The sequence below is a fragment of the Hyperoodon ampullatus genome (assembly GCF_949752795.1).
Source record: "Hyperoodon ampullatus genome assembly, chromosome: 13".
Classification (NCBI taxonomy): domain Eukaryota; kingdom Metazoa; phylum Chordata; class Mammalia; order Artiodactyla; family Ziphiidae; genus Hyperoodon; species Hyperoodon ampullatus.
In genome coordinates, this window is record NC_136926.1 from 66,354,817 (window position 1) to 66,379,878 (window position 25,062).

Here is a 25,062-nt window from a genome sequence, read left to right on the forward strand (position 1 = left end):
AAGTGAAGTCAGAAAGAGAAAGACAAATACCATATGATATCACTTATATGCGGAATCTAAAATATGGCACAAATGAACCTACCTATGAAACAGAAAAAGACTCACATATGTAGAGGACAGATTTGTGGTTGCCAAGGGGGAGTGGGATGGGGGAGGGATGGACTGGGAATTTGGGGTTAGTAGTTGCAAACTACTACATACAGAATGGATAAATAACAAGGTCCTACTGCATAGCACAGGGAACTATATTCAATATCCCGGGATAAACCAGGATATTGAAATTAACACAACATTGTAAATCAATTATATTTCAATTAAAAAATAAAAATTTAAAAAGCATTTGTCATGGTTTCTGATCATGAATTCAAAAAATATTCATCATGCGCATGTTTGTACATGGGCAAGTGAGAGGGTCAGACAGAAAGGCAGCCCTTTCTCAAGCAGAAAACAAAAACATGCACACCAATGTTCACTGCAGCACTGTTTACGATAGCCAAGACATGGAAGCAACCTAAATGTCCATCGATAGAAGAATGGGTAAAGAAGATGTGGTACATATATACAATGGAATATTACTCAGCCATTAAAAAGAATGAAATAATGCCATGTGCAGCAATATGGATGGACACAGAGATTGTCATACTGAGTGAAGTAAGTCAGACAGAGAAAGACAAATATCGTATGATATCGCTTATATGTAGAATCTTAAAAAAAAGGGTACAAATGAAGTTATTTAGAAAACAGAAATAGACTCACAGACTTAGAGAATCAACTCACAGTTACCGGGAGGAAGTGTGGTGGGGAGAGATAGGGAGTCTGGGATTGACACGTACACAATGCTATATTTAAAGTGGATAACAAACGAGGACCTACTTATAGCACAGGGAACTCTGCTCAATACTATGTAACAACCTAAAGGGGAAAAGAATTTGAAAAAGAAGAGATACACATATATGTATAACTAAATCACTTTGCTGTACACCTGAAACTAACACAATATTAATCACCTAGACTCCAATATAAAATAAAAAGTCAATAAAAAAACAAAAACAAGCCAGCTGTACATTTGCATCAGTGCACTCCACAGTGAGAGCAAATGCCTGAGCTAGCACATTGGGATGGATTTACTGCTTTCCTACTGATTCCAGGACTGTGCCTGACCATCAAGCCACAAGGTGTGGCCCATTTCTTCCCTGCTTGAGCTGTGATTAACACCAATCCTCCCACAGAGAGGTATGACAGCCTAATTAAGCCACATTCACTGACTGCAAACATTTCAAGGGTCTCAGGTGAGAGGCACTTATACTGAGAGTGAAAGTAGGATTCTTAACCACTGGAGTTTAACACGTAAAGTCTAAAGATTGTAAGCACTTTCAAACACACACAGCCAATAGATACCCCCACTTACCACAGTAAGTGTAGATATGGTTGGACTCCAGGAAACGGACCTTTAAATTATGCAAAACTGCAGGCTCATGTAGATAGCTAAGGGCAGTTAGGTCATTTTCTCCCACCAGGATATCTGGATTCCGCAGGAAGGGAAGCTGGTTGCTTTGGACATCAATGGGGTATTCCCGAATCTAAGGAAAGGCAAGTGACAAACACAAAAAGGCAGAGTTATGAAGCATTTAGCTGGTATTCAATGTCCTGTCTTCTTGGCTAGGATCGCTACCCTAACATGATCATAAGTGAAGATAAATAAGACGTTTTAAACAAAGCGAGTTGAACAAAATACCTGTGTTGCCATAAGTGACAAGCTCAGGTAGAAAATTTGCTGATAACATAATCCCAGTGTATCAAGGTAAAAGACTGAATGACATGAAAAATTCAGGAAGCACAGGTAGATTTAATAAAGTGTTCTTCTGCTTCTCAATGGACAAATACTGAGTCTTTAATACTAGTTGCCGTACTGTTCTTTCTCCCATCCAGGAAAGTTTCTTTGGTGTGCCCAATTTGATGCTGCTGCCTCTTTACTCTCTCTCCCATTATCCAACGCACTCACCTTTTTTTTTTTTTTTTTTGGATTACCTTACAACTAGCAAACTGCTCTCCATAATTCCATTCAAGTTGTACACATATTTTTCCCCAACCTAACTGCGAGCAGTAATTTTACTTTAACCTAAAGTATAATAGGAGCTTGAGGTGTGTGTGTGTGTGTGTAATTAGGGACTACAACTACACATCCTAAAGTCAAATCTCAAATACAAGGTGTTATCCTTGTACTCTCAGCATACATAGCACATGGACTACATAAATACACAAAATACGTTTAGTGACAGGATATATAACTGACTACCTGTACACATGTAATTCACACAAAGATGTAATTAAGAACAGTCAGCTCTACCCACCACCACTCCCTCCCATCAAGCCTCTTAGACAGCCTCATCCACCACAGGGTAGACAGCAGAAGCAAGAAGAAGTACAATCCTGCAGCCTGTGGAACAAAAACCACATTCACAGAAAGATAAACAAGATGAAAAGGCAGAGGGCTATGTACAGATGAAGGAACAAGATAAAACCCCAGAAAAACAACTAAATGAAGTGGAGATAGGTAACCTTCCAGAAAAAGAATTAAGAATAGTGATAGTGAAGATGATCCAGGACCTCGGAAAAACAATGGAGGCAAAGATCGAGAAGATGCAAGAAATGTTTAACAAAGACCTAGAAGAATTAAAGAACAAAAAAACAGAGATGAACAATACAATAACTGAAATGAAAACGACACTAGAAGCAATCAACAGCAGAATAACTGAGGCAGAAGAACAGATAAGTGACCTGGAAGAAAGAATGGTGGAATTCACTGCCACAGAACAGAATAAAGAATGAAAAGAAATGAAGACAGCCTAAGAGACTTCTGGGACAACATTAAACACAACAACATTCACATTATAGGGGTCCCAGAAGGAGAAGAGAGAAAGGACCCGAGAAAATATTTGAAGAGATTATAGTCGAAAACTTCCATAACATGGGAAAGGAAATAGCCACCCAAGTCCAGGAAGCGCAGTGAGTCCCACACAGGATAAACCCAAGGAGAAACATGCCGAGACACACAGAAATCAAATTGGCAAAAATTAAAGACAAAGAAAAATTATTGAAAGCAGCAAGGTAAAAACGACAAATAACATACAAGGGAATTCCCATAAGGTTAACAGCTGATTTCTCAGCAGAAACTCTACAACCCAGAAGGGAGTGACATGATATACTTAAAGTGATGAAAGGGAAGAAACTACAACCAAGATTACTCTACCTGGCAAGGATCTCACTCAGATTCGATGGAGAAATCAAAAGCTTTACAGACAAGCAAAAGCTACGTGAATTCAGCACCACCAAACCAGCTCTACAACAAATGCTAAGGGAACTTCTCTAAGTGGAAAACACAAGAGAAGAAACTGACCTACAAAAACAAACCCAAAACAATTAAGAAAATGGTCATAGGAACATACATATCGATAATTACCATAAACATGAATGCATTAAATGCTCCATCCAAAAGACACAGGCTTGCTGAATGGATACAAAAACAAGACCCATCTATATGCTGTCTACAAGAGATCCACTTCAGACCTATGGACAAATACAGACTGAAAGTGAGGGGATGGAAAAAGATATTCCATGCAAATGAAAATCAAAAGAAAGCTGGAGTAGCTATACTCATATCAGATAAAATAGACTTTAAAATAAAGAATGTTACAAGAGACAAGGAAGGACACTACATAATGATCAAGGGATCAATCCAAGAAGAAGATATAACAATTATAAATATATATGCACCCAACATAGGAGCACCTCAATACGTAAGGCAACTGCTAACAGCTATAAAAGAGGAAATCAACAGTAACACAGTGAAAGTGGGGGACTTTAACACCTCACTTACACCAATGGACAGATCATCCAAAATGAAAATAAATAAGGAAATAGAAGCTTTAAATGACACAGTAGACCAGATAGATTTAATTGATATTTATAGGACATTCCATCTAAAAACAGCAGATTACACTTTCTTCTCAAGTGCGCATGGAACATTCTCCAGGATAGATCACATCTTGGGTAACAAATCAAGCCTCAGTAAATTTAAGAAAATTGAAATCATATCAAGCATCTTTTCTGACCATAACGTTATGAGATAAGAAATGAATTATGGGGAAAAAAACGAAAAAACACAAACACATGGAAGCTAAACAATATGTTACTAAATAACCAAGAGACCACTGAAGAAATCAAAGAGGAAATCAAAAAGTACCTAGAGATAAATGACAATGAAAACACGACGATCCAAAACCTATGGGATGCAGCAAAGGCCGTTCTAAGAGGGAAGTTTAGAGCTATACAAGCCTACCTCAAGAAACAAGAAAAATCTCAAATAAACAATCTAACCTTACAACTAAAGGAACTAGAGAAAGAAGAACAAACAAAACACAAAGTTAGTAGAAGGAAAGAAATCATAAAGATCAGAGCAGAAATAAATGAAATAGAAACAAAACAATAGCAAAGATCAATAAAACTAAAAGCTGGTTCTTTGAGAAGAGAAGCAAAATTGATAAACCATTAGCCAGACTCATCAAGAAAAAGAGGGAGAGGACTCATATCAATAAAATTAGAAAGGAAAAAGGAGAAGTTACAACAGACACCGCAGAAATACAAAGCATCCTAAGAGACTACTACAAGGAACTCTAGGCCAATAAAATGGACAACCTGGAAGAAATGGACAAATTCTTAGAAAGGTATAACCTTCCAAGACTGAACCAGGAAGAAACAGAAAATATGAAAAGACCAATCACAAGTAATGAAGTTGAAACTGTGATTAAAAATCTTCCAACAAACAAAAGTCTAGGACCACATGGCTTCACAGGTGAATTCTATCAAACATTTAGAGAAGAGCTGACAACCACCCTTCTCAAACTCTTCCAAACAACTGCAGAGGAAGGAGCACTCCCAAACTCATTCTATGAGGCCACCAACACCCTGATACCAAAACCAGACAAAGATACTACAAGAAAAGGAAATTACAGACCAATATCACTGATGAATACAGATGCAAAAATCATCAACAAAATACTAGCAAACAGAGTCCAACAACAGGTTAAAAGGATCATACACCATGATCAAGTGGGATTTATCCCAGGGATGCAAGGATTCTTCAATATATGCAAATCAAACAATGTGATATACCATATTAACAAATTGAAGAATAAAAACCATATGATCATCTCAATAGATGCAGAAAAAGCTTTTGACAAAATTCAACACCCATTTATGATAAAAACTCTCCAGAAAGTGGGCACAGAGGGAACCTACCTCAACATAATAAAGGCCATATATGACAAACCCACAGCAAACATCATTCTCAATGGTGAAAAACTGAAAGCATTTCCTCTAAGATCAGGAACGAGACAAGGATGTCCACTCTCACCACTATTATTCAACATAGTTTTGGAAGTCCTAGCCATGGCAATCAGAGAAGAAAAAGAAATAAAAGGAATACAAATTGGAAAAGAAGAAGTAAAACTGTCACTGTTTGCAGATCACACGATACTATACATAGAGAATCCTAAAAATGCCACCAGAAAACTAGTAGAACTAATCAATGAATTTTGTAAAGTTGCAGGATACAAAATTAATGCACAGAAATCTCTTGCATTCCTATACTCTAATGATGAAAAATCTGAAAGAGAAATTATGGAAACACTCCCATTTACCACTGCAACAAAAAGAATAAAATATCTAGGAATAAACCTACCTAGGGAGACAAAAGACCTGTATGCAGAAAACTATAAGACACAGATGAAAGAAATTAAAGATGACACCAACAGATGGAGAGATATACCATGTTATTGGACTGGAAGAAGCAATATTGTGAAAATGTCTGTACTACCCAAAGCAATCTACAGATTCAATGCAATCCCTGTCAAATAACCAATGCCATTTTTTCCAGAACTAGAACAAAAAATCTTAAAATTTGTATGGAGACACAAAAGACCCCAAATAGCCAAAGCAATCTTGAAGGAAAAAAACGGAGCTGGAGGAATCAGACTCCCTGACTTCAGACTATACTACAAAGCTACAGTAATCAAGACAATATGGTACTGGCACAAAAACAGAAACATAGATCAATGGAACAAGATAGAAAACCCAGAGATAAATCCACACACCTATGGTCAACTAATCTATGACAAAGGAGGCAAAGATATACAATGGAGAAAAGACAGCCTCTTCAGTAAGTGGTGCTGGGAAAACTGGACAGCTACATGTAAAAGAATGAAATTAGAACACTCCCTAACACCATACACAAAAATAAACTCAAAATGGATTAAAGACCTAAATGTAAGACCGGACACTATAAAACTCTTAGAGGAAAACATAGGAAGAACACTCTTTGACATAAATCACAGCAAGATCTTTTTTGATCCACCTCCTAGAGTAATGGAAATAAAAACAAAAATAAACAAATGGGACCTAATGAAACTTAGAAGCTTTTGAACAGCAAAGGAAACCATAAACAAGACAAAAAGACAACTCTCAGAATGGGAGAAAATATTTGCAAACGAATCAACGGACAAAGGATTAATCTCCAAAATATATAAACAGCTCATGCAGCTCAATATTAAAAAAACAAACATCCCAATCCAAAAACGGGCAGAAGACCTAAATAGACATTTCTCCAAAGAAGACATACAGAGAGCCAAGAAGCACATGAAAAGCTGCTCAACATCACTAATTATTAGAGAAATGCAAAGCAAAACTGCAGTGAGGTCTCACCTCACATCAGTTAGAATGGGCATCATCAGAAAATCTACAAACAACAAATGCTGGAGAAGGTGCAGAGAAAAGGGAACCCTCTTGCACTGTTGGTGGGAATGTAAATGGATACAGCCACTATGGAGAACAGTACGGAGGTTCCTTAAAAAACTAAAAGTAGAATTACCATATGATCCAGTAATCCCACTACTGGGCATATACCCAGAGAAAACCATAATTCAAAAAGACACATGCACCCCAATGTTCATTGCAGCACTATTTACAATAGCCAGGTCATGGAAGCAACCTAAATGCCCATCGACAGACCAACGGATAAAGAAGTTGTGGTGATATATACAATGGAATATTACTCAGCCATAAAAAGGAACGAAATTGAGTCATTTGTTGAGACATGGATGGATCTAGAGACTGTCATACAGAGTGAAGTAAGTCAGAAAGAGAAAACAAATATCATATATTAATGCATGTATGTGGAACCTAGAAAAATGGTACAGATGAACTGGTTTGCAGGGCAGAAGTCGAGACACAGATGTAGAGAACAAACATACGGACACCAACGGGGGAAAACTGTGGTCGGGTGGGGATGGTGGTGTGCTGAATTGGGCGACTGGGATTGACATGTATACACTGATGTGTATAAAATTGATGACTAATAAGAACCTGTAGTATAAACAAACAAACAACAAAAAAACAACTAACACTAAACTTTCTTTGGGTTATTTGTATGGAAATATGTTAATGTAAATGTTTCAGACATTACATGAAATTTCTAAAAATCTTATATGTTCTGGTATAACGTTATAAGTCCTAATTCTAGTTATTACTTTAAAATGTGTATCTCAGAAATAACTAAATTTCCTTGTAAATTGCATTATTATGAACTTTCATCAAATCTTTAACCGTGGTCATTTTTAAGTCTTTTGTCATTTACAGACAGTTCTGGGTGTACTCTGATGCTTTTGCAAATATGTTCCTATAAAAGGGTTTCATCTTCAAGGAATTCATGGAAAAGACTCTGACAAGTACAGGTTTCTGGTAACTGACTATACTGCTGAACTGAATGAATAAGCATTTTCAGAACTCTAATGGAAAACTGATGAATTCATAAAAGTGCTAACAAAAGATCACGATGAAAAAAAATTAATTACATGGGACTAAGTGAACTGATGAGGATGATTATAATTTTTGTGACTTTGTTTGAATAAAAAAAATCCCACAAGGACTCAGAGGCAAAATGTATACAAATCAATTTTCACTGCAAAGTAAAGGAACTGTTACAGTGGAGGATTCCTGGACTGAATATAAATATTATGACATAGTATGATTGTGTTTCGTGTTTGGTAATTGCAATCATTGTTGCTTTTGTTGTGGTCATCCATTTACAATGCTTGGTGTCAGTTTATCTCTTGTAAAAATAAAATACAGTGTGTGTGTGTGTGTGTGTGAAAAAAAAAGATGTAATTAATAAAAAGGTAGTGTTCTTTAACATTTAAACAGAAGGAACTTGACTGTTGCTTACCATGTTTTATCTGAGTGTTAAGTTTCTTATGGTGTTCTTAAAAATCATCTGAGAGCTTGTAAAAAGAGTTTCCTTGGGACTTCCCTGGTCGTCCAGTGGCTAAGACTCTGCACTCCCAATACAGGGGGCCCAGGTTTGATCCCTGGTCAGGGAACTAGATCCCACATGCCGCAACTAAGAGTTCACATGCCGCAACTAAAGATCCCACATGCCACAAGTAAGACCTGGCACAGCTAGCTAGCTAGCTAGCTAGGTAAGTAAGTAAATAAATAAATAAGTTTCCTCAACACAACTTATGTTCAGGAGCTCTTGGGCAGGGACCAGGAATATCAGTTGTTAAAAATCCCCATGTAGTTCTGTACAGGTGGCCTATGGATCATATTTTTAAAAATTAATTATTTTATTTCTGGCTGTGTTGGGTCTTCGTTGCTGCATGCAGGCTTTCTCTAGTTACAGCGAGCAGGGGCTACTCTTCCTTGCGGTGCACAGGCTTCTCATTGTGGTGGCTTCTCTTGTGGTAGAGCACGGGCTCTAGGTGCGTGGGCATCAGTAGTTGTGGCGCAGGCTCAGTAGTCGTGGCTCGTGGACTCTAGAGCACAGGCTCAGTAGTTGTGGCGCACAGGCTTAGTTGCTCCGCAGCATGTGGGATCTTCCCGGACCAGGGATCAAACCCGTGTCTCCTGCATTGGCAGGCAGATTCTTAACCACTGCGCCACCAGGGAAGTCCCTATGGATCATATTTTAAGAATCACTATTCTACACAAGTCTTTCAGTGCTCTCTCCTGTCCCACTTTTAGAGGGACTTGTACCACCAGATATTAAGGTATATTATTAAAGCTACTATGGCATTGGTTTAAATCAAGTATTGTGGTAATGGTTTTAAAACAGACAGATAAATGAAACATAATAGCAGGTCCAGAAATAAATGCAAGCACATATGGGTAATTTATTCATGATGACATTAAAATAGCAAATAAATGTTAAAAGGGATTTTTCAGTAGTGGTAGGTAAACGTGCAGCCATTTAGGAAAAAAAATTGAGTCCATGTTCTATTCTCCCTCATATTAAAATAAATTTTAGATGAAAAAAAAATTAAATGAAAAAAGAAAAATAAAACCAACCAATAAGAAAATAGAAATTAAATGAAAAAAGAAAAATAAAACCAATAAGAAAATGTGGGCAAATCTTCGTAAAAGCTTTGAAAGGAAGTACCTTTAAGGGGTGAGACAAAAGCCAGAACAATGTAGGGAAATATTCATTAATTTGACTATAACCTAAAACTTTAAAACCATCATAAAACACACCATATGTAGAGTAAATTGAGAGAAGGGAACAGTTATTCTGCATTATTTAATAGAATATTCTTAACATCCAAAGAGTAAGAAATCAAAAAGAAAACCAATACCCTCACAGAAAATCGTGCACGGAATACAAGTCACAAAATAAGAACTACAAATGGATGATATGTGAAAAACGATTCAACTTCACCATTAACAAAAGAGATGCAAATAAAAGATTATTAGCACCACTATCCATCAGCTAAGCAAAAGTACATAAAAACTGACACCCAGGACGGGTGTGGGCAAAAAGTGTCCAGACTGATTTAACTTTTCTGGAGGGCAGGTGGCAACACCTTGTCAGAATTTTTCATAAATATATTCTTCCTTGGCCCCAGGAGACAATCTTACAAATGAGCAAATGTATCAACTCCCGAAGCTGTAAATACAGAAGTAAAGCACGACACGGCCCGATATTTACGGCCAGGCAGCACCCACAGCATTCTGCTGCATCTAACAAAAGGCATGTTACAGAATGAAATCTATAACAGGACTCCATTTATTTAAAACTGTATAGTAAAGTCTGACTGGAATAACCTCCCAACAAAATATCAATGATTATCTGTGTTAGTGAGGTTTTCTTTTGTACAGTTTCCTGTTGTTGGGATTTTTAAAATATTAATCAAGGCTCTTTTCTTTCTGTGAAAAAGTTCTTTTATTCTTATCAAACTTACTTCATACAGGAGACCAGCAAACAACGATCATGAAGATGCAGATAAAATTTCCAAGAGGTGGGAAACAAGGGGGAAATGGAGACTGCTGAGAGTTGATTTTTATTTCATTAAACTCTAGAATTGCTCCCTTACCCCCTTCATCTCCAGCAGAGTGCGTGGTGTCACTGGGACTCTAACCAGACGTTCCTCCCTGAGCCCTCTGAAAGACTTCCCAATGCGGATGTCCCTCTGCCCAGCAGGAGCACGTCTGCTCTGGTCTCCCGCATGGCTCTCCACCCCACCTCCCTGGTAAGCAGCACAGAGACGGCCCGGTGCAGAGCCACAGAGCTCCCCCAGACAACCCCTCATTTTTCAGATCAGAAAGCTGGGACCTGAGCCTGGTATCTTTAAACCCTGAGGCAGAAATGCTGGCATTCCATATTTTCTCAGATGAATCTCCCCTCAAAAGACTCTCCCCCCAAGCGTGTGGAGGGAAAGGCATAGGCAGTTTTGTGAAAACATGGTCCAAAAATAAGCCAATGGTATTGGTTACAGTAAAATTGATAAGGAATAAAAATGCCCAGAGCAGCAGCAAAGAAGTGAGAGCTGCAAGCTCAGCATTCTAAAACTACAGACTTCTGGGGTTGTGTATATCCAGGGCGAGGGAGGGAGGGGATGAGAGCCCTAAGAACACACTGTTTTCTCTAACAGGTATTTGATTCTAACAGTGCTGCTAGGGTTGAACACTTACGGTTAATATGGTTTTATTTGAAATTAAAGGGTTTATGACACGATCAGAGACATTGAACTTTCTGCACAAAAGACTTCACTACATAATAACTGGGTCTTTGGAGGTAAAGAGGAGGCTGAATGTTAACACCCTTCACAAAATTAATGCTCGGTCACACACCTGGTGTGGACCTTCTCCTCTCCAAGGCCATGAGCTGGGAATCAGGAATAGGTGGGGGTCTCCAATTGGTCACCATCTAGCGAATGATACTGGACAACACTTGAGAATATAGAGGGTGGCATAAGGTAGAGGATTGGTCTAGACCTGCACTTGCCAATAGATGGTTATTTAAATTGAATTCATTAAAGTTAAATATGATTAAAACTTCAGTTTCTCAGGCTACCCACATTTCAAGGGCCCAATAGCCACATGTGGCTAGTGACTGCCATACTGGACAATACAGATAGAGAACATCCCACTGTAGCACAATGTTCTCTTGGAGAGTGTTGGTCTAGATTGCTCTAAACTCAGTAGATCTGTGATTCTATAATGCTTACTAGGTGCTTAAAAATACCAGTTGGATGAAATGTCTGATCTTTTCATGACCTCTCCCATACCTCAACTCATATCCATGTTACATGGTACCACAGCAAGAGAACAGAATCATAAAAACATCTTCAAATGACAAATCCCAACACAAAGATTTGGAGCTACTAATCAGCATACATCGTAGAGTAGGAGAAACAAGTTTTCTTTATCTACCCATAGAAGCAGAAGATTTAGAGAAAAGATAAGCTGGTAAAAATAGACTTAACAGCAGGCAAGCAGTTGGTACTGACCCTGAGGTGCCACATGGCTCACAGAAATGGAGACCGACTAGGAGTTAAACCCTGTATTCAAGTCCTGGCTGTCAACTAAAGCAGTGGCTCTCAACCCTTCCTGCACCTTGGAATCCCATGAGGAGCTTTCAAAAAGATACTATGCTGTGTCCCATCCCCAAACTCTGATTTAAGAAGTCTGGCTGTGCTGGAGCTTTGCAAACATTTTTTAGCTCCTCGGGGGTTTCCATCACGCAGCCAAACTTGAGAACCACTGAACTTAACTGCTCTGAGGTGTTGAGTCCATCACTTCATTTCCACAGACAACAGCTTCCCTAATTGTAAGATGGGAGGACTGGTCCCAACAATCTTTAAGGGCCCTTCCAACTTTATTGGTCTAAAGTACTTAACTTAGCTCAGTGGATGTGGGTGTGTTCTCTTCTGTGTTCTCTTTCGGAGATATCCTCCTGGAAAATAGGAGACCTCAAAGCTTGAATCCACTTACACTTACTGTAATAGCAAGTGTGTGGCTCCAGGTTCATTTAACACATACTAAAAGCCCAGTTTACATTATGTCCTAAACGAATACAAAAAACATTCACTTAATGAATGCTCTGCTGTGTCTTATTCTGTGATAGTTGTGTTTAAATCTTACAGCTCCATCTTCTCCAGTCTCCAAAAAGAGCATCCTTCTTAAAAAGAATCTTCTTGGGCTTCCCTGGTGGCACAGTGGTTGAGAGTCTGCCTGCCGATGCAGGGGACAGGGGTTCGTGCCCCAGTCTGGGAAGATCCCACATGCCGCGGAGCGGCTGGGCCCATGAGCCATGGCCGCTGAGCCTGCGCGTCCAGAGCCTGTGCTCCGCAACGGGAGAGGCCACAACAGTGAGAGGCACGTGTAACGCAAAAAAGAAAAAAAAAAAGAAGTATTAGATGATCCCTAAACAAATACAAAAGTAAGAAAGAACGGAAAAACCAGTAAAACAAAAAGAAAAAAGAAATAATCAAAGTCACGTGCACCAAGAGGCTTTACTGGTACCAGAGAAGTATTACCAAATACTCTTAGCTCTGCAGTTTTGCCAGATGTACATGCAGCTGGCACTTAATCTGCACGGGGTTTATGGGAGCTCTGTGAGCACTCTCAAAGTATGTGGTCTGAGTACACCCATGTGTAAGGACAACAGTCCTAGCTCTTCTGTGAGTCTGTCGCTTCTTGGCTTGAAGAACCATGTTTGCTCTTTCCTCGCTATAATACCCTGATATGTTTGGTACCATCCTTAGACCTGAGCAAGAGGGGCCCTTCCCTGGACCGTGCACTTTAAAGGGCTCCAACATCACAAATGCAAAATATAACCTTATTAAAGAACACATGGTACCTCTGTCACCTGGGATCAGCGTTCAGTGCTGACACAGTGAGATCTGCAACCCTCAACATACACTCTTGTGACGAACGCCGTCAGACCGCAGGGAAATGCTTCTGCACACCTCTTGCCCTGTGTCCTTGAAATAAGACAAGTGTGTCCAGGCACCTTGAAGGGTGGTAGGCTATAACATCACCCATGTCAGAGACAGACACTGCTTTGGAGGGTGGGGAGGCACTGGGCAGCAAAGACGTTTAGATAAAAGGAAAGACAAATTAGCTTGTTAATCCTTCCTTCCAGATAGCACAAATGAAAAAAAAATTCTCACATAATGAAACACCGGTTCCCAGTTGGGTCGAATATCCAGTGCCTTGCTTCTCTGCACATTCTAATTGTGGTTTCAGAGGTGCTCACAAATTAGTACAGTATTTGCAACCACTGCCAACCTGACTTACGAGGAACACTCTGCAGTACTGAACAAGTCACATTCCTCTTAAATTTGTTTATATGTAGGTACAGACATGACATGCCCAATGCAAGGTAGCAGTTCTTTATACTGGCAGCTAGATGGAGACCGAATAGTAGAGATTCAAGTACTTTCTTTTTAATATATTAAATGCTTTATTTTTTCAAGAATTAGAAATGTCAGATTTTACCTAAATAATTCTGATAAAATATGCTTTTAATATTTAAACAGACGTAGGCTACATCCCCATTCTTGCCCTGGCCCCAGAAACAGTAGCAGGCTTGGATATGCAGAGACACAGATAGAGCACACTGCTCTTCTTTGTTTTGTTTTGTTTTTTGCGGTACACGGGCCTCTCACTGTTGTGGCCTCTCCCGTTGCGGAGCACAGGCTCCGGATGCGCAGGCTCAGCGGCCATGGCTCACGGGCCCAGCCCCTCCGCGGCATGTGGGATCCTCCCGGACCGGGGCACGAACCCACGTCCCCTGCATCAGCAGGCGGGCTCTCAACCACTGCGCCACCAGGAAAGCCCCACATTGCTCTTCTTAAAGCTCACATCTCCCCACCTTCCTCTCGCTCATGAACACTGCCAGGGCCTTGCACACAGGGAGTACTCGCCCTGGACATGGGCTACAAACTTGTTTGGAACAACAGAATTTAAACGCAAAACCATGGAAACGGGGGGAGTTTTCCCTGCCAGTAGAGGGCAGGAGCTGAGCAGTTTGTAAGGGAAGTGGGGGCAACTGAGAGAAGGTCTGCCAGGCAGAGCTCCACGCTGCGCAAAGAATTAGGTAGCTGCATTTATCACCAAGGTCTGCATACACTGAGGTGCTTTACCCGGTCTAAACAGGGTACTGTGCTAAGGGTTGGCACACCTAGATACCTTGCACCCTTCACAGCCATAGGGAGAAAAAGAGAAGACACGATGCTTTTCCCCCAAGAAGTTTCCCATCTTCTCACTGGCTTAAACAGAAAACATCTTACATTGGGCTGAAACAATCCAGACACAAAAGGACAAGTATTATATGCTTCCACTTCTCTGAGGTACCTAGAAGAGTCCAACTCAGAGACAAAGGTGAACAGGGATTACCAGGGGCTGCAGGTAAAGGGGGAAATACGGAGTTAGTATTCAGTGGGTACAGACTTTCAGTTTTGCAAGATGAAAAGAGCTCTGGAGACGGATGGTGGTGATGGCAGCACAACACTGGGTAAGTATTTCATGCCACTGAACTGTGCACTTAAAAACGGTTGACATGGTAAATTTCATGTCTTGTATATTTTACCCAAATAAATAAACAAATAAGGAGCAAGCAAGCAACAGGGGAAAAGAAACATCTTTAGAGGAACACTGGGGGGCCTGACCACCTTGAACACAGCAGAGCACACAGGTTACTTACTGCTAAGGTAGAAGCCATAGGTTAAGAACTTTACTGGTTTAGAAGAGAACTAGTTTATTTTCGACCTTTGCTGATACAGTTAAACCCACACTATTGGACTTCAGAGGGAGGAGCAGAGGGCGGGGAAAGAGACTCCGGGGTGGATTTTTCAGCCAACCTGGTACATCAAGGATGCTTTTAGCTACAGAGGAGATTCTTCAAACATTCAGAGTCCAGCCATCCAACTTCTGTTCTCCTGCCTCTGGTCCACAGCTCAGCTGAGTCGCTCCTAATGACAGCTCAGAACCAGCAGTGGACAAACCACAGCCCACGAGCGACCTGGCCAGAGTCCGATGCTCAGAGCCCATTATTTCTCCAGAACTGCTAACCTCCAGCCCCAGCCATCTCTTCTGATTACAGCTGATGGCCGTGTAGCAGGGCAGGGGTGCTGGGCAGCTGCCAGGATTAGTCACGCAGGGCAGAACTCATTCTCCACTGGGGAGGCAAGCATCTGCTCTGTTTTAGCAACACAGCAGACACTCCCTTAGTACAACTCTTAAAAAAAACACCCACCCACTTACAAGATCAACTGAAATGAAATCTGCTGGAGTGGAAAATACACCATTCACGTGGGTGAACTAATTTCATTTTGTTTTGGGTGTGGGGTGGAAAGTTATTCAACATGGTAAACATGATTCCATCTGTTGGGAATTTTGTTTCTCACCTCAAAACCAAGAGGAGGCTGGCAAAGTCTGCCGGCCAGGAAGGGGAAGGGGAGGTGAGCACACCTTAGTGTAAACAGCTTTTAACAAACTAACCAACTCACTGTCCCAGGTTTACCAAGGGATGTGCTCAAAGTTGATACAAAACAGAAGTTAGGAGGGGGAAGACGTTCAACCTTCCTACTAATCAATGTGTTAATCACCAGCCACTGTTAAGTACATGTGAGCAAAGCATTAAGACAAGGTCCATTTCTCAAGCAGGTCATTACTACCTAGAAAGACAGGACCAAAGAGCTTGGAAGAAGGAAAAACTGTAAGACAGTAAATGATCAAAGGCTAAGTGATGGGGGACAAACTTTCAATGCTCCTGCAGTTCACAGAGAGGCAATAATCACTCCAGGCCAGGCCTGCGCTGCAGCCCCTCCAACCTGACCCATCCCAAAGCCAAATCTTGATTTTTTGGGCCACCTGGTTCAAAGCCTGTCCATCTCCCAGTCTCCCCTACTGTAAACCCTGCACGCACGACCTGCATCCTCAGCCTCAGGCTGTCCCATCTGTCCCCTTCTGCAGTGGCTTCCAGGTGCACTGGCCTCCCTTCCTTCCACACTCTCAAAGGGAACACACTGAGGCCTCGGGGCTTTGGCGCACAACTCCTGCCTGGGACCCTCGCCTCGGCCCACCCGGGCCTGAGGCTTCAATGCTGGCTCCTTTCCACAGCCCCTCCCCGGACTCCCTCACCCTAGCTCCCTCCTCACTTTCCTCCTGTACCTCATCTACGGCTTCCGTGCCTACTGCAGCCTGCTTAGGCTCTTTCCTGTATTTCTGTGTTCACGTTCACTGTGCCCTCCAGCACTGAGCCCCCACGAATGGCAGGGCCACAACCAATCACCCATAAAGCCCCATGACCAGCACAGTGCAAGCCTTCAAATATTTGTGAAATGCACAAATCACAGGGAAGGGTAGTGACAAAAGGCTCATGAAAAGGGAAACTGAATCAGATCTTCTAGAAGGAACACAATTTCCTGGGTACTACCTTGTCTTCCTTTTGAGCGAAACCACCTGAAAATCAACTAACGAAAAAACTCTTGGGGCTTCCCTGGTGCCGCAGTGGTTAAGAATCTGCCTGCCAATGCAGGGGACACGGGTTCGAGCCCTGGTCCGGGAAGATCCCACATGCCGCGGAGCAACTAAGCACATGTGCGACAGCTACTGAAGCCCACGCGCCTAGAGCCCGTGCTCCGCAACAAGAGAAGCCACCGCAATGAGAAGCCTGCGCACCGCAACGAAGAGTAGCTCCCGCTCGCCACAACTAGAGAAAGCCCGTACGCAGCAACAAAGACCCAACGCAGCCCAAAAAAAAAAAAAAAAAAAAAAAACTCTCACTGGAGCAAATAACATGTAATGAGTGCTTACCTGCCAGGCACGACTCTAAGTACATGCCACATAGTAACTCATTTTATTCTAAGGAGCTCCCTAGACAAACCATCACCCCCATGTCACAGATGAAGTAATAGGCATAGAAAAATTGCTAACTTGCTCAAGGGCACAAAGCTAGCAAGGGCCAAGCCAGGACCCCAACCCAGGCAGGCTGGGTCCAGAGCCGGTACTCCAACCACTGTGCCAGGCACTGGATCTTATGGTAAGTGGCTCCCCCTCACCTCCCACTGAGCCTCAACCCCACGGAGGGAAGCTTCCTGTGCCCTCCACTTCACGGAGAAGATTCTTGCCTCAGTCACCCGCCATCTCTCAGCTGCTAACACCAATGGGCACTTGTTTGTAATGGGCCATCCATTCAGCAGCTTCATGGTTTAAACTTTCACATACATTACCATCAACAGCAACAAAATGGATGCGAGGGGCTCAGAAGCTCCAACGTGCAGGACACGCTCTAGCCACAATATAGCATCCAGCCCTGCTCAGGAGAGCTCTGCACTCCCACCCCCAGCACTGCACTCACAGTTTCATCTTCCAGTCGGAGCTGGAGGCTCTTCTCACCCTCCTTGTAGTCCTTGGTTAATTCAGCCGAGCGCCACACTTCGTCGGGGTCAGGGATCCAGACCCTTGTGTACTGAAAGATTAAAAGAGAAGAAACTTAGATGCTAAGAGCAGCTTTCAGGTATGCTCTCTGTGAGGGGCCCTCAGGAGAACTTTTAAAGTCACCTGCACACATTTCCCTCCCTTCTCATTTCAAGATACAAGGTGATCCAATACCATGACAAGAGACAACTCACAGGACTGGTTACAGAGGACTCCTTCTAGATCCTAAGAGAATGTCACAGATCAATGAAATTTGAATTCTACCAGGGGAATGCCAAGCCTAGATTTGGTTATATCCAGAGTTTTACACCATTATCTCAAAAGGTGGTACAAAATTGCAATGTCAGAGGGAGTGTCTAGTGTGCTGCAAACAAAGATTAAGACAACACATGCGAAACCCAACAAGACAATGTAGCAAGTCTTCAGAGCTTGGGAATCTCTGCTTTGATATTCTGCATTCAGGGTCAAAGCCATTTTCCTGCAGAAGTGAAAGTGGTCAGCAAATTGAAACTGTGTTAATATATTCCTGAGTTGTCAGCAATCTCAATTTAGTTGTGCATTCTTTAAGCCACAAACATACCCACAAATCTCATGCATCCTTCCCCAGCCCCCATCCGGATCGAGCATCCGCAAGGTCATTAAGCTGGCAGGGAAGAACGCAGCACTTGGTGAGTGGGAGGCACTATCAATGTCACTCGGGCGCTCTCGGCCCTGACTGCACATTAGAATCACCTGGGAGCCTTGAAAAGACCAAGTCGGGGTTCACCTCAGACCCACGCAGCATTTGAGGTGACATGAAAGCTCCAAGGTGAGTGTAACGTGCAGCTGGGGAGAACCACGGGTCTGATGCACCAAACGGCAGCATCTACTAGTGGCTGTCCCTCTTGGCACCACGCTCCTTACCTCTGTCAGACACATTTTCTCAGTATTTGTCTCATAGGTATGCGATTTCCACAGGGCCTATTTGCTTGAGAAGCTGTCTGTGTACACGGGCACATACCCCCCCCATTATCTATATATTTTTAATTTTTATATATAATTATATTTGTATATTTGTATTTATGTATAATCATATATATATCTATAAAATGGCCACAGAATATTTTTAGCAAAATTAATACTCCTGAAATTAATAGTTCTTAAGACCAGAGGCCAGCCAGAATGCGTGCTTGGGCCAGCATAACCCACCTCCCCCCGTGGAGGGACACCAAAGCACAGGCCCGGTGGCCGGTCAGTTGCCGACTTGATTTTGGTCCTGCTTTTTTACAGCATTTTGCTCCACGTGATCACTGGCCTTTTTTCTTTTTCTTTTTTTTTTTTTTGCGGTACGCGGGCCTCTCACTGTTGTGGCCTCTCCCGTTGTGGAGCACAGGCTCCGGACGTGCAGGCTCAGCGGCCATGGCTCACGGGCCCAGCCGCTCCGCAGCATGTGGGATCTTCCCGGACCGGGGCATGAACCCGTGTCCCCTGCATCGGCAGGCAGACTCTCAACCACTGCGCCACCAGGGAAGCCCCACTGGCCTTTTTAAAAAGCAAGGCTCAGCCCCTGCTACACTTGTCTCTAATTCAGGATCGAGGAGTGAAAGTCGTGAGGCAAGAGATTCAGAACCCTGGTTAATGGGAAAGCAAACCACCACCAACTTGCATCGCTGATACCCCAGCTCAGGGTACAAAGCCGAAGTCGTTTGTTTTTGGTTTTACAATGAATCAAGTTCACAGGATTGTCTCTCTGCCTCTGAGCCTGCACTACAGCAAGGTATTCCTATATCTTTAGAGGAAGGTACTCTAGAGCTTTAGAGTATCTGAGTGCTATCGAGTAATACATGAAGAAGGTTTGGAGGTATCTCCAGAGAAAACTGAGCGTTTCAACATTTCTCTCCCTTCAGGTGTTCTAACTTACCTCGTCCTCTACCATTGAAGCCCACCATCCATCCAGCTGTGGGGACTTTTAAGCTCCTGTCCCCCAGCTTCAAGTGAGTGACTTTCCTTAGCCTCGCTACACTTCCTGTCCCTGAGTTAGGCCGCCAGGACTCCCCTTCCAGTCAGAGGGAGGACAGCGCACCCAAGAAGCTCTATTCAAAGCCAAGTCTCCACTCAGTGTAAAGTGGTGTCAGGAAAGGCTCAAGATAACAGAGTGACAAACAACAGAAGAAGGGGGAAATGCTAACAGGAAGTGAGTGGAGGTGGTGATGTGTGGACATCGTCAAGCTGCGTGATGTCCTGGAAGCCAAGGAGCCCAGTCCCAGCTCACACGGGGGCTCCTCTGGCCTTAACCCTGCTGTCCACATGCCTCTCACCGGACAGTTCACTGCACCCAGCACTGGGGAACCTCGCTGCCTGGCTCTGCTGCTGTTTAATTCTCCCCCTGGGAAGGTCCATTTACCTTTCTACTTACATAAATCTCTTCTCTCTAAGCAGACTGAAAACACCTGGTAGGCAGAAAATTGTCATCTATATTTTCCTAAACCCACAGAATCCATCAGAGCATCAGGGGCATAAGGGGACCCTACTGATACTTCAGTTCCTTGTTACTCCAGGTGAGGGCCTCAGCCTCACCACTACCTGGGAGCTGGTTAGAAATGCAGAATCTTGCCCCCACGGCATGAGGGTGGGCACAGCTAAGTACCTGCTGTTCTGCTCGTGCAATATCTCACTCTTCCCTGTTTTTGTACACAGGCCAGCCTACAGCCCTGGACCAAATCTGGTGTGCCACTTGTTTTTATACAGCCCATGAGCGAAGAATAGTCTTTAAATGGTTAAACGGCTGGGGGAAAAAAATCAAAAGAATGATAATCATATGCTAACACGTGAGAACTCTATGAGTCAAATTTTGGTGTCCGTAAAGTTTTATTGGAACACAAGGACACATTCTATCTACGTGTTGTCTGTGGCTGCTTCCACATATCAGTGACAGTTGTAACATAGGCCCTATGGCCCCCAAACCTAAAATATTTACCCTCTGGCCCTTTACAGAAAAGGTTTGCTGCCCTCTACCTTTGAACATGCAGTTTCCTCAGCCTAGAATGTCCTTTCCTCATTGTCTATGTGGGCAGAGTCCAGGTTCCAGCGCCGTCTCCTCACTGAACCCTTCCTTCCCTGTGCACTCCAGAGGGAGCCCTTCCCAGCTCTGGACTGCCGCAATCAACTCTTCTATGATCAACTTTCTTTATGGTTTTTGCAGTCGTTTCGTTCACGTCAGTTTCCTCTTACTGCTCCAAGGTCTTTCAGATACACCACGGGGCATTTCTGTATCCCTGGCATGTAGTAGATGCTCAGGAAATGTTTACTGAGACAGGAATCAGTAAAGAGAGAAGGTGTGTTTATGGGGCACCTGGTTTATACATAAAACACTGTGATAAGCACCATGTAACCAAGTATAAACATGAAGATCTATACCCTCACGTTAAGGAACATACAGTCTAGTTGGATAGATAATTCATATAAAAAATATACTCTAGGGGGAGGTATGACCAATTCCTAAGGAGAGTAACAGCGAATCAGTCAGGGGGGGCAGGCAAGGCAAGAGCAGGGAGGGCAGTGATGGTAAATGCCAACTTAGAGAGGAAACAGGTGACCAGATTCTCCTACAACGTCTTAAAGGCTAGTGTGCATTACAGATCTGATCAAGCAAGCTTTAGATTCAAATCCAGTAAACATCTGAGTACCCACTCTGTGCTAGATGCTGTCACGTGCCCTCCATCCCCACAATGAAGACACATGTGGACATGCATTGAGATTACAGCAGTTCATTGTTAAACAAGAATGAAGTAAACCCTGTATTGTGATGGTACGGGATGGGTGACATCTGCAGGCAGGCCTCCCCATCGTTACGCTACTTCATAGATTCTCGGCTTAAGGTGCCTATGAGTTACTGAGCAGGGCTGTTCACCCAATGTCACATATGCCACACTTGAGCTATTTATAGGACTTCCAAGGGCAATTTTAACCACAATCAAGTTTTGCTTTATGTGCTGACTGAGCCAACAAGCCCCTCCACTCAGACCAAGGAAGATCCACTGCCCCTGTAACCGAGTACAAGGTGGGGCATGATCAGTACAAAGTAAACAGCCAAGAGAACAGACACACAAACTGAGAGGAAGGAGAGATAAGGAACCCAGTAGCCAGCAAAGACTTGAGGGAGACATACATGTGGAATCTAAATAACGGTACAAATGAGCTTACCTACAAAACAGAAACAGACTCACAAACAGAAAATAAACTTACTGTTACCAAAGGGGAATGCAGGGAGGGACAAATTGGGAGTATGGGATTTACAGATGCACATTACCACGTATAAAATAGATAAACAACATGGATTTACTGTATAGCACAGGGAACTATATTCAATATCTTATAATAAACTATAATGGAAAAGAATTTTAAAGGTATATATATATATATAATATATATATATATAAAACTAAATCACTTTGCTGTACACCTGAAACTAACACAATATTGTAAATCAACTATACTTCAATTAAACAAAAAAGACTTGAGGGAGGAAGACAGATGTGATCTGAGCTGTGGAGATGGAAAGAATTTGTGGGGTTTTTAAAAATTTATTCATTTTTTCTTATTAGTCATCCATTTTATACACATCAGTGTATACATGTCAATCCCAATCTCCCAATTCATCACACCACCCCCCTCCACCACTTTCCCGCCTTGGTGTCTATACGTTTGTTCTCTACATCTGTGTCTCAATTTCTGCTCTGCAAACCGGTTCATCTGTACCATTTTCTAGGTTCCACATATATGCGTTAATAAACGATATTTGTTTTTCTCTTTCTGACTTACTTCACTCTGTATGACAGTCTCTAGATGCATCCACGTCTCTACAAATGACCCAATTTCGTTCCTTTTTATGGCTGAGTAATTTTCCATTGTATATAAGTACCATATCTTCTTTATCCATTGGTCTGTCGATGGGCATTTAGGTTGCTTCCATTATCTGGCTATTGTAAATAGTGCTGCAATGAACATTGGGGTGCATGTGTCTTTTTGAGTTATGGTTTTCTCTAGGTATATGCCCAGTAGTGGGATTGCTGGGTCATATGGTAATTCTATTTCTAGTTTTTTACGGAACCTCCATACTGTTCTGCATAGTGGCTGTATCAATTTACATTCCCACCAACAGTACAGAAGGGTTCCCTTTTCTCCACACCCTCTCCAGCATTTGTTGTTTGTAGATTTTCTGATGATGCCCATTCTAACTGGTGTGAGGTGATACCTCACTGTAGTTTTGCTTTGCATTTCTCTAATAATTAGTGATGTTGAGCAGCTTTTCATGTGCTTCCTGGCATTCTGTATGTCTTCTTTGGAAAATGTCTATTTAGGTCTTCTGCCCATTTTTGGACTGGGTTGTTTTTTTAATATTGAGCTGCATGAGCTGTTTATATATTTTGGAGATTAATCCTTTGTCCAATGATTCATTTGAAAATATTTTCTCCCATTCAGAGGGTTATCTCTTTGTCTTGTTTATGGTTTCCTTTGCTGTGCAAAAGCTTTTAAGTTTCATTAGGTCCCATTTGTTTATTTTTGTTTTTATTTCCATTACTCTAGGAGGTGGATCAAAAAATATCCTGCTGTGATTTATGTCAAAGAGTGTTCTTCCTATGTTTTCCTCTAAGAGTTTGATAGTGCCCGGTCTTACATTTAGGTCTCTAATCTGGAGATAGAAAGAATTTGTACAGGAAGGGTTTCCTTTGAATGATGAAAATGTTTTGCAACTAGATAGACATGGTGGTTGCACAGCATTGTGAACGCACTCAATGCTACTGCACGGTTCATTTAATAGTTAATTTTTTGTCATGTGAATTTCACCTCAATTTAAAAAACAAAAACTGTTTTGGTTGCAGATGATGCAAACAGCATCCTGCACACTCTCTCCTGACATGGGTTCTCACTTCTAATATCTGGAAAAGCAGTAAGATAAAATATATTCTTTTCACAGAAAGCCATCATCTCTATGAGCCAGACAGAAACTTTCTAGAACCAAGGTTCTGTGTTGCCTCTTCATTTTTTCTCACCTTCAGGGAATTCCTTCAAACAAATCTGACCTCTACCCACTTTCCTGGAGGCAGCAGACTGTAGGAAAGACAAGCTCCCTCACAGAATCCTATTACAGTACTACTCAATTTGTCACTATGCTGTTTTAACAATACTTAATCCCATCATATCAAAGTAAATAAAATAATGTCTGACCTCACTGTCCAAGAAAAACTGATTTTTCTTTTGGAAAGCGCCCTGTGTATTAACCAGAGAAGGCAGATGCCTCTCTGAAATGAAATACATTAGTACTGAGAGCGGTTCTCCAGCTGGAGTTCATTTCTCCCATCTCTGCAGCAGGCACAGAGGCAGCTCTGACAGACAGCTGGAGGGAGCGGCTGCCCCTGGCACTAGCGCTCAACCCTGGCGCAGGGGAGAACCACCTGGGGAGCTTTTAAAGCTTCCCCAGCCAGGCAACCCCGCAGGCCAATTACATCAATCTCCGGGGGTGGGAACCAGGCAGTGTTTTTTTAAAGCTCCCCAGATGCATCCAACGTGCAGGCAGGTCTGAAAAACAGCAGTCCTTGTGGTTTGATTTGGTAACTGATTTGCAGGGCAGCACAGCCTCATGTGCCCAGAGGCCTCTCCCCACTGGCCTGTGGTCGAACATGAAATTCCAGTCTGAGGATTCTTTATCCTCATCAGAGCACTATGTGCAGAAAGCCCCTGCTAAAGTGTAAGTATACTACTGAGGAGAGTACGGCACTTACCCATTTATACTAATCATCATGCAGTGCAGTACCGTGGTTAAGTGTGTGGGCTCTAGAGCTAGACAGCCTGGGTAAGAATTCCAGCCACCACTCATTAGGTTGGGTAAGGTGATGAATGGGTCTGAGCCTCGGTTTCCTCATTTGAACATCCGGGCAAAAGTTAGACCAACCTCATGAAGCATCCTAAGAATTAGATGAGATCCCACAGCACTGGTACTGTATGCATTAGGCAGTAGTGACAGTGGTGATGATATCAGACACTGTGCAGTCTAGAAGGCAGGATCCTCCTGGGATCCTGCAGACAGCTAGGGAACGGGAAAACAAACCCAAGGTGTTCCACGTTACTGGGATCCTTCAGATGTCCTGCAAATCATCATACATAGGTAGCCATGCTTTGCCTTAAAATCAGTAACTGGATCTAGACTACTTCAACCTCACAACCCTGAGAGGAGTGACTCTCAACGCTGGCTGGCATTTAAGAATTATCTGCAGATCTTTAAAAAAAACAAAAAAAAGACCCAATACC

At 42.4% G+C, this 25,062-nt stretch overlaps 1 protein-coding gene across 1 annotated transcript in view; it reads right to left on the reverse strand.

The window, feature by feature from the left end:
• MYO5B (myosin VB) overlaps positions 1–25,062 on the reverse strand; it is a 385,365-nt gene that overhangs the window by 213,611 nt on the left and 146,692 nt on the right. Inside the window, exons 2-3 of the mRNA XM_079718130.1 lie at positions 17,696–17,806; positions 1,409–1,580 (exon numbers count right to left, since the gene is read on the reverse strand). Coding sequence (XP_079574256.1) covers positions 1,409–1,580; positions 17,696–17,806 — 283 coding nt within the window. The remainder of the gene's footprint in view (positions 1–1,408; positions 1,581–17,695; positions 17,807–25,062) is intronic.